Consider the following 9,182-nt stretch of genomic DNA (forward strand, 5'->3'; position numbering starts at 1 on the left):
CTTCCTGACCGTAGCCTGACCGTCCTTGTGGAACCGTCTCATGTTTGGGCGGAGCACATCGTCATCGACTTGTATCCGACTTGGTGGCTGTGGTGATGTAGCGATGGTGTGGGTCTGGGGTCATGTGAGGTGTCTATGGTAACTATGGACGCCCTCCTCAGAGGCTAGCGGCCAGCCGCTAGCCCTATCTCGCACTCACAGGCAGTGACAATTCAATGGGTGAGTGTTTGCGAGCAGAGGCGCGTGGGCTGAATCTAGATCGCACGCCATGGCATATGACTTGTGTAGGCGTGCGACCGCAGCGCGCCCGCCGTAAGGTCGACGGGGCACGCGTGTCAGCGAGAGAGTTGCGGGTAGAGCCATGCCCGACTTTTTCGAGGACGAGCCCCGCGCCACGGTTGCCAGCCGTGCCTCCGCGTGCCGGTGGCGCCTTTTTTAGGCCCCCAAAAGAAAAAGAAAATCCATAGTCATTCTCTCCGGCTCGCTCAAGCATGGCATCGACACCGGCACCGCCAGCACCGGCACCGGCACCGAGGGCGAGCCCGGCCCGCTCAAGGACGGCATTGACGCGACCGGCGCCATCAAGATCGACCCGGCGCTCAAGCCGGTCACCAAGGTCGTCACGGCCCTCAAGCCGGCGGCGGCCGGCGGCGCGCCGGTGCCGCCGATCAAGGAATTTCCGGAGGAGGAGCCCGCCCCGGGGGCGAGCGCCTGGCATTCTGCGCGCCGGCGTCTGCCGGCCCACTCTGTGACCCCATCCCGCGTTCGACGCGTAGGGCGACGCCGACTGGAACGTTTCGACCAAGGAGTTTCCAGAGGAGGAGCCCGCCCCGGCGGTGAGCACCTCCCAGCACCCTTCTGTGCACACGCGGGTATTGTGGGGACACGCGAGTCCTACAGGCGGGCACTTGCATTGACCCTGTGACCTCTCGTCTGCCGCACGTCACGCGGGCGCAGGGCATCGACGAGTGGAAGACCCCCTCCCCGCTCCGCAAGATCGAGCGCAAGGGCGAGTCCAACCTGGTCGACGGCATCGCCGACTGGACGACCCCGTCGAACCCGCGCCGCAACAACGGGCGCAACAAGGGCGAGGTCAAGTCCAAGAAGGTCTCCAACAAGTACGATCTGCTCGACGACGTCGAGACGAACGTCGCGGCGGAGATCGACGAGGTCGACGAGAAGAAGGGGAGGGAGAAGGGCGCGAAGTCGGGCAAGGAGTCCTCGGAGGGTCCGCTTGCGCACCAGCCCCGTACGCCGCCGGTTCCGCGGCCGCGGTCCGACCCTTTCATAAAAAATAAAATATTCTTACCTTCAAGCCCCCCTCCGAGACTAGGGACAGAACCACACCAGTATAGACCAGAGGGACTGCGCCTCGCCCCCACTTGCCCTGACTGCACAGGATAGCGTGCCCCGAAGACGGCGACACATAGCGGGGGACACTGCGCAAGGAGGGGGTGCGAAGCCAAGGTTGGGGTTCTGGGTGGTGGGACCAATGAGGGGGGGAGGGCGGGGTCCTGTGGGGGTGAAATGTTGCGCGGCGAATTCGAGCCTACCCCCTCGCCGCGCCGATCCTCACGCGGAGGGTAAAACCCTGTGGGACAAAACCCCTCCGCGGTCGGCTGTCTTCAGAGTGGACCCCCCCCTCCCCAGCCTCCCCTGTTCGTTTTTCGCACCCCCCCCCCCGCTCCCCATCGGTGACTCGCGAAGGACACGGACACTCGGGGTGGGGGGGGAGGGGTCCCCCAGAGAGGGGGCTTTGGGGCCTTGTTGAGTCAATCTCCCCCCCAGAGGGGCCTCGTTGGGTCGATCTCTGGCCGATCTCGTGTCAATCTCGTGTCGATCTCGGGTCGATCTCGGGTCGATCTCGGGTCGATCTCGGGTCGATCTCGGGTCAATCTCGGGTCGATCTCGGGTCGATCTCGGTTCGATCCCGGGTCCATCTCGGGTCGATCTCGGGTCACGTCGTGCGGCGTAATGAGGCGTAATGAGGTGAGATGAGGCGAGATGAGGCGAGATGAGGCGAGATGAGGCGAGATGAGGCGAGATGAGGCGAGATGAGGCGAGGCGAGGCGAGATTAGACGAGATGGGGCGAGATTAGGCGAGATGGAGCGGGATATCGCGAGGTGCAGCCAGCTCCTGCCTGGATGGAGTCAGGATAATGCCTGGGAAGATTCTGATTGGTGCCTGAAGGGGGCTAGGTATGCCTGGAAGGAGCCAGGTTGATGCCTTGAGGCCTTGAGGGAGTCGGCTTGAGGCCTTGAGGAATCCATATTTGGATGCCTCATGGCCTCAAGCCGACTATCTCTGTTCTTCTGGTTCCTCTCGGCGACGCCCAATGCGTGCGCCGGCGTGGGGAGTGTGCGTGCGCGCGCGTGTGTGAGATGAGGATTGTGGCAGGCTGGCTGCTGCTGATGTGGGCAAGTGTGCTCTGTGTGCGGCGCTGCGCTGGCGTGCGATGCGCGCGTGCTGTGCGCGTGTGCGTGTTGGAATCGCGCGTGCGTCTGCGTGTGCTGCGCGCGCGCCGGCGTGTGCTGTGCGCTGTGCTCTGTTGTGCGCCTGTTTGTGCAGCTGGGAGGCGCAGCTTTGGCTGGCAGGGCTGCGCGGTGGGCTGCGGCGTGCTGCGGGTGGTCGCGCGCCTGCCTGATGGTGTACGGCGGCCGCGCAGCCCGCCCGACCGGGTCGTCGGCGGCCCAGGGCGCGAGCATGCGGTCGGCGCTGCATGTGAGGCTGCTGCGCGGCTGGCGCGTATGTTTCCGTGTGGTGAGGGACGCGCGTATGTGTTCACGCTGCGGGCGCGGGCGGGCGCGGGGGGCGGCGCGGTCTCACCGCGGTCCGACGTCGGTTGGTCTTCGGCTTGGCGAGGGCGGGCGCGCAAAGAGGCCTTGCCGCCATCGCGTTGCCGCGAAGGAAAAAGAATTTTTTCTCGGACCCTTTCATAGCACGCGCGCCATGGATTCCACGGCGTCTGAAGGAATGGTGGTTGCACAGAGCTCCGTGTTGCACAGAGCTCCGTGCAAGCCTTCCAGCGTGATAGGAACGAGTGTATCGCTTCGACGGATCGACCGTGCTTGTTATCCACATCGATGTGACGCACACAGATTCACAGTGACGAGACGCCATCGCTCCCGATCGCGTTGTCGCTCAGGTCCAGCCGCGTGAGGCTAGGGGCACGTCCAACGGCGTGTCAGGGTCATGTGTCAGGGTCAGGTGTGTCATGGTCAGGGACGTGTCATGGGACGTGTCCGCCATGGCTATGCAGGTGTGCCGAAGGCGCCTGGCGTTCGCACCCACCGCCACCCCGATTGCCGCGCCACCGTCCGGTCCGAGCTCGTTGCGCCGCAAGTCGAGTTGCGCCGAAGGCCGGTGTTGCGCCGGAGGGCGGCGGCAAAGGCGGCGCCACCCACGGCGCCGAGCTCGTTTTGCGCCAGGTTGAGCGGGAGGTGAGCGACGAGTTCACCTGTGGACGCGTCACGGACATGTGTGCAGGCCATGCACGTGTCACGGACATGCCGAGGCACGTGAGCGGCGACTTGACCTCCAGTGCCTTGGCGAACGCCGTCGCACGCTCCAGGCCGTACCCAATGCGGTTGGACCTCATGCCGGTGGCGAGGGAGGTGTTGACAGCGAGCGCCCTGCCAAAGGCGACACCGCCCTCGACCCCCAAGTCGTTTTGCTCGACGTCCAGGCTGAGCAAGTGGCGGTTGGTCTCGAGGGCCTCGCCGAGCGCCCTGCCGCCGCCCGGGCCGAGGCCTAGGGACGACCAAACCGGCAACCTCACAACACGCGCGGGGCATAGGTGCGCGCCGCGGCGACCGCGCTACCACACCGCACCAGCGTCAGCTGCGTGAGCGAGGTGTTGCCGCGCAGCCCGCGGGCGAGCGAGGCGCCGCCCTCCGGTGCGATGTCGTTCAAGCTCAAATTTAGGCGGGTGAGCGTCTGGTTCCGGCCAATCGCGTCGCCCAGTGACATGCCGCCCTGCACGCCGATCTCATTCCTCTCAATCTCGAGCCGCCGCAGTGACGTATTCGACGCAATCGCCGCCGCGAGGTTGCGCGCTCTGGGCCGATGCCTACGTGTTTGTCGAAGCAAGGTGACTTGCGGTCGAGCGCGGAGATGGTCACGAGTGCTAACGAGCCGAGGCGCTGCATGTCGACTGTGGTTGCGCGGCAGTGCGGTGCCGAAAGAGCCTCGATCAATGCGCCAAAGGCGGAGCCCTCCGTGATCTCGCTGGTTAGGTGTACGTGCTCAGAACCAGAGCGGGCATTTCCAGAAAAAAACGACTGCGGCCGGCTAGGGGTCGGAAACCCGGAGCGCAGAGCCAACCCTCGGAGACCCGTGTTTACGGCCCTATCCCTGCGAATGCGCAACCCCCCTAGCTAGGGGTCAGGGCTCTCTAGCCCGTAGCCCGATGCCAATCATCCGGCCCGCTGGGTGCGCTTCTTAGCTCCCCGGCCCTGGATGTGCGGTTGATGACTGCACTCCAAGTGCTCCAAGTGCCGGATCACCCCAGCTCTGCGTTCTCGCACATGGAGTGCGAGGTATCTCGACTGTTGCCATCCCAAACGGTCCTCCCCTTTCTCCTGCCCGGGGCGCGCGCGCGGGGCGGCGGGAAGAGTGCGGGGTGCCTGTGGGTGGGCCCGAGCGAGAGAGAGCGATGAGTGTCATGTGTGTGACCGCCTTCCTTCTGTCTCGCGCCTTGTGGGGGAGCGGAAAGGAGGAACTCTTCCCAAGCAAGAGCGCACAGCGCCGCCACCAACCAACCACCACTCTACACAGACGTGCTGCATGCAAGCAGCGCCGGGCGATGACGGCTTACGCCCCGACCCAGCCCGCTTGCGCTTCCTCGGCACACCCCGGCAGCCAATGAATGTGTGACGGCTCTCGAGCCCTAAGCAATGCATGCATGAACACCATGGAGAGGGAGAAAAGTTTTGTCTACCACTGTCGCTTGAATAATTTAGTATTTACTTGAACATGTTGTATATTCTCAACATACAACAACTCACAGGTTCGACACACAGATCACAGTACCAAAAGAGGCACAGCTTGAAAATATAATTGTACAATTTTCATGCACGCAACGTCCACAGCTTCGTGTGGCGTGGGGGGGGGGGGGGTGGGGTTCTAGGGAGGAGATGCCGGGCGCGTTTCACTCGGCGGCGGCAACGGGTTTGGCGATGGCGGCAGCAACGGCGACGGCGGCGGGCTCTGCGGCAGCGACGGAGGCGGCGGCGAGGGCGGGCAGATGGGCACGACGTCACTGCATGACTCGGGGCACGCGGCGATCAGACGGGCGATAAATGCAGGCTCATGAAGGAGGCCAAAGCCCTGGCGGCACGGGTAGTTGTTCCAGTTTCTGCACGTGAACCCGGCCTCGGAGTAAGTCGGGTCGTCGTGGCAGCCGACCGGTGGGAAGGGCGGAAACGGCAGCGGCCCGGGCGCCGATGGCGGTGGCGAGGGCGACGCCGAGGGCGGCGGTGGCGGCGGCTCGGCCGGGTGTGGCGACTCTGGAGGTGGCGGCGATGGCGCTACCGAAGGAGGCGGCGACGGCTCTGCGGAGGGAGGTGGCGGCGACGGCGAATCCTCGGGAACCGAGCCGAAGGCCGAGACGTACCCGGGTGCGACCAGCGCAAGCACGGTCAACGAACGTGGGGTGACGGTGGCGAAGCAACGACGAATGGCGCCGCTTATCTACAGTACCAGGTACAACGAAAAATACGCGCGGGCCGCTGCGTGTGCGCCACCGCACGCACACCGTCGACCCCGCCGGGTCCCGCTCTCTAGCACCCCAAAGCCCAATCAATATTGTGCAATAATTGAATAGATAGAAGATACCGTATACATTGCTGAAGGTAGTAGGTACGGCTAGCTCTAGTAACTCTGAAACTGTACGCACTGGACGCGGGTCCGACTGAGAGGTGTGTACATACGTCATGCCGTGAGCCCGTATAACTGAATACATGGGAATTGCAATTGGGTGCACCGCGGGGGCGGAGTCCGGCGGAGAGGCGGGGCGCGAGGCGCGAGGGAACTCCGGCAGTCCCCTCTCAACAAAGGGCGCAGTCCTCGCCTCGGAGTCTCACTTCTCCTCTTGCAGCTCCACGATGAATCCTGTGGCGAGCGGCACGTACAGGCTGCGGCGGGTCTGCGAGCTGTCGCCCGAGTGGACGTAGTATGGCGCGCGCGCCGCGTCGAGCCGTGCGCGAAAGGGCTCGAGACTGCTCACGCGCAGCCCGAGCCCGTTGCCGAAAAACGTCGAGAGCGCGGGGTCCGCGAGGGCGACCTGCCCCACGTCCTCGCCCGCGTGCTTTGCGTGCCCCGCCACCAGGCGGCGCTGCACGTCGCGCACGCTCGCCGTCGAGCCGCCGCTCGGCTGGTCCGTCTTTGAGAACTGGTGCACAAAGTGAAGGTCGAAGTCGGCGAGGCGCTGCCACTTGAGCATCGCGCACTCGCCGTTGGAGAACCGGTGCGAGCGCGGCTGCAGGAAGGCGAGCACGTCGCCGAGCCCCTCACCGCCGATGAAGCGCTGCAAGTGCTGCAGCGCCGCCTCCGGCGTGTCGGTCGGCAGGGCGAGGTGCTTGGCCTGCAGGTGCGGGATCGGCGGCAGCGGCGCGTCCGGCCTCACTGCGGAGCGCCACGCGCCCGGCGGTGGGGTCGGGAGGCGCGAGGTTGGGGTCGTGGCTCGGCAAAAGTTAAAGGGCTCGGTCGCGGCGAGACTCATGTTGAGTCCCTGCAGCTGGAAGGTGATGCCCCTGGGTATCTCCACGTACGCAGACGTGCCGCGCGTCACGAAGGGCACGCCGTCGCGCAGCAGCCTGACCAGCACCGCGTCGAGGTTCTCCGTCCACAGCGCCAGGTGCCAGTCCTGCCACCAGTCCCACGTCTCCTGCACGCCGAAGCGGTGCACCTTTGACATCTCGTCGGCGAGCCGCTCGGCGGTGAGGAGGCTGCCCTCCGAGGCGGGCGGCTCGTCGCTCCTGACGAAGTAGACGTCGTGCGGCCCTTCGTTCAGGTGACGCGTGTCGGCCCGCAGGGCCTGCGTGGCCTGACTCGTGCTGCCGGGCCGGAAGCGGACTGCCGCCACAAGCCTGCCGTGCGCGGCCGCGCGAGTCTGAAACGTGCGCGGGTCCTCGAGCAGGGTTGCGCCCAGGTAGTCGACTAGGAAGGCCGCCGCGAGCCGGGGCGTCGGGGTGACGAAGCTGGAAAAGGCGTACCGGGCGGCGGGGAGCGGAAGCGACGACGACTCTGCGCCCCGCTGCCGCGTCTGGCTGCCGGGGCGCTTGCTGCCTCGCCCCCTCGAGGGCGGATTGGCGGGTGCGGGCTGCAGCACGCGGCAGACGACGGGAAACGAGGCTGGGACGGTGTGCGTCACCGGCACGGTGTGCAGCTCGCACCTGGTGTAGGCGCCGCCTCGCGCCCCGCCTCGCGGGAAGGTGCTGTGCTCATAGGCGACGCACCCTCCGTCCACGACACAGCGAGCCTCGCACTGGGACTGGGAGAGCTCCCAGATCTCGCTGTAGACGCCGTCGCCCTCTCGAGTGCGGCACATGCCCGATGGCGAGGCAAAGATCCGGCGCGTCAAGGCCAGAGGCGCTGGCGAGGGCAGCGTTGGCGGCGCACGTGGCGGCGGCGTGGACGGCGGCGGTGACGCTTGTCGGGGCGCAAGCGGCGGCGGCAGCGGCGAGTGTGGCGGCGGTGGTGAGTTCTTCCAGCGAACAAGAGAGCCGAGAGACGAGTAACTCGCCGGCGACCACCGCCTGAGGTATTCTGACCACGTTTGTGCCGGCGGCAGTGGCGAAAACGGCGGCGGCGGCGGCGGCGCGGCGGGCGCGAGCATCACCATTGCTGCGAGGGCGCGAGCATCAGCTGCGAGGGCGCGAGCACTTGCCGCGGCAGGTAAAGTGTCCTCCATTCGAAAGGCGTTTCGCTGACGAAAAGAAAAAAACCCGTGGGCATGGGCTCGCCGCCCTGGTGTGGGTGTAGCACTGTAGCAACTCGACAACTCGAGAGAGGGTGACCTTCACCTTGCGTGAGTTTAGAGAATACAATTGGCTTAAAAAACAAACAAAGAGAATACTCACTTCTCTCTCTTCACCTTGCGTGTTTTGAGAGAGAGAGAGATTTTTGGAAACGACACCTGGACAAAAACAAAAAACAAAACAATATCTCTCTCACATGGATGGCAGCACACTCCGAAGTTAAAAAATAAAAACAAATCTGCGCCCGCGACGTTGGGGCACTTCGGGGGCGGATGCGTCGCGGAGAACAGCGAGCGAACTGGGGTGGCCGATGGTGTAAGGGACGGCTGCTGCACAAAGTGATCAGTTCTAATGAATGTACCGGGGCCCGACGGATAGATGAATCCGGGGCACCCTCCGCTCGAATCCCTGGCTAGGGGTTCGAGGTGGCCCCCACGGCATCAAGATTTGTGTTTGTTCGGCATCAATCAAAGGGACTGCGGCAGAAGACGCCCAATCTTGCACAAGTGCAAGAACCATACTTCTGAAGTTGGGCCCTCAGTCTCTCGCCGATTCTCGCTGCAACCCATGCCACCTCGCGGTCGTCCCATGTGTTCGTAAAATTCTTCTTTCGAAAAAGAAAAAAGAAATTCCGAAGGGTGCGCCAGCACGCCGGCGCCAGACTGCAAAGCATCATGGAGTGGCTCAAATCGGTTCACTTTTATCGCAAGGTGCCAGCGGATCTTACGGAGGCGACCCTCGCGGGAGGCACCATCTCTCTCCTCTCGTCGCTCGCCATGGCCTACCTCTTTGTCTCCAACTTTCGCAGCTTTTTGCAGATCGAGACAGTCACGAGCGTGCGGCTCGATGAGTCACAGGAGAAGAAGATCCAGATCAACTTCAACGTGACGCTGCACCACCTGCCCTGTCGCTTCGCCTCGGTAGACATCGCCGACGTGATGGGCACACACCTGCAGAACGTATCCGCAAACATCGTCAAGACCCGGTGCGCGGCAGCGCCATCATGATCCCCACCACCACCTCCCCTTGGCCCGTTGCCCCACCCCGGGGCTCGTGGGTCCCCAAGCCTTTCTTTTGCCTTTCCTTGGCCTTTCTTTCCCCTTTCAAAAGTTTCCCCCCCCCGGCCCCCCCCGCCCACCCCCTCACCCACCACCCTCATTCACCGGGGCAGGCTTGACGCGGACGGCGGCGTTCTGGGCCGA

General features: G+C 64.6%; 3 protein-coding genes across 3 annotated transcripts; 1 reads left to right on the plus strand and 2 right to left on the minus strand.

The window, feature by feature from the left end:
• Positions 1–3,101: 3,101 nt before the first annotated feature.
• EMIHUDRAFT_198759 (hypothetical protein) lies at positions 3,102–3,970 on the minus strand (the record flags this gene model as incomplete). The annotated part of the gene is made up of 4 exons (XM_005759692.1): positions 3,102–3,162; positions 3,299–3,458; positions 3,497–3,751; positions 3,823–3,970. The coding sequence occupies 4 exons, from the start codon at positions 3,968–3,970 to the stop codon at positions 3,102–3,104; spliced, it is 624 nt and encodes a 207-aa protein (XP_005759749.1).
• Positions 3,971–6,080: 2,110 nt separating this feature from the next.
• EMIHUDRAFT_198760 (hypothetical protein) lies at positions 6,081–8,549 on the minus strand (the record flags this gene model as incomplete). Its single annotated transcript, XM_005759693.1, has 2 exons — positions 6,081–7,532; positions 8,502–8,549. 2 exons carry the CDS (start codon positions 8,547–8,549, stop codon positions 6,081–6,083), a joined length of 1,500 nt encoding a protein of 499 aa, XP_005759750.1.
• A 105-nt stretch (positions 8,550–8,654) lies between these two features.
• EMIHUDRAFT_198761 (hypothetical protein) lies at positions 8,655–8,987 on the plus strand (the record flags this gene model as incomplete). Its single annotated transcript, XM_005759694.1, has 1 exon — positions 8,655–8,987. One exon carries the CDS (start codon positions 8,655–8,657, stop codon positions 8,985–8,987), a length of 333 nt encoding a protein of 110 aa, XP_005759751.1.
• Between the last annotated feature and the right edge of the window lie 195 nt (positions 8,988–9,182).

This window comes from Emiliania huxleyi, assembly GCF_000372725.1.
Source record: "Emiliania huxleyi CCMP1516 unplaced genomic scaffold EMIHUscaffold_8, whole genome shotgun sequence".
In the NCBI taxonomy this organism is placed as follows: Eukaryota; Haptophyta; order Isochrysidales; family Noelaerhabdaceae; genus Emiliania; species Emiliania huxleyi.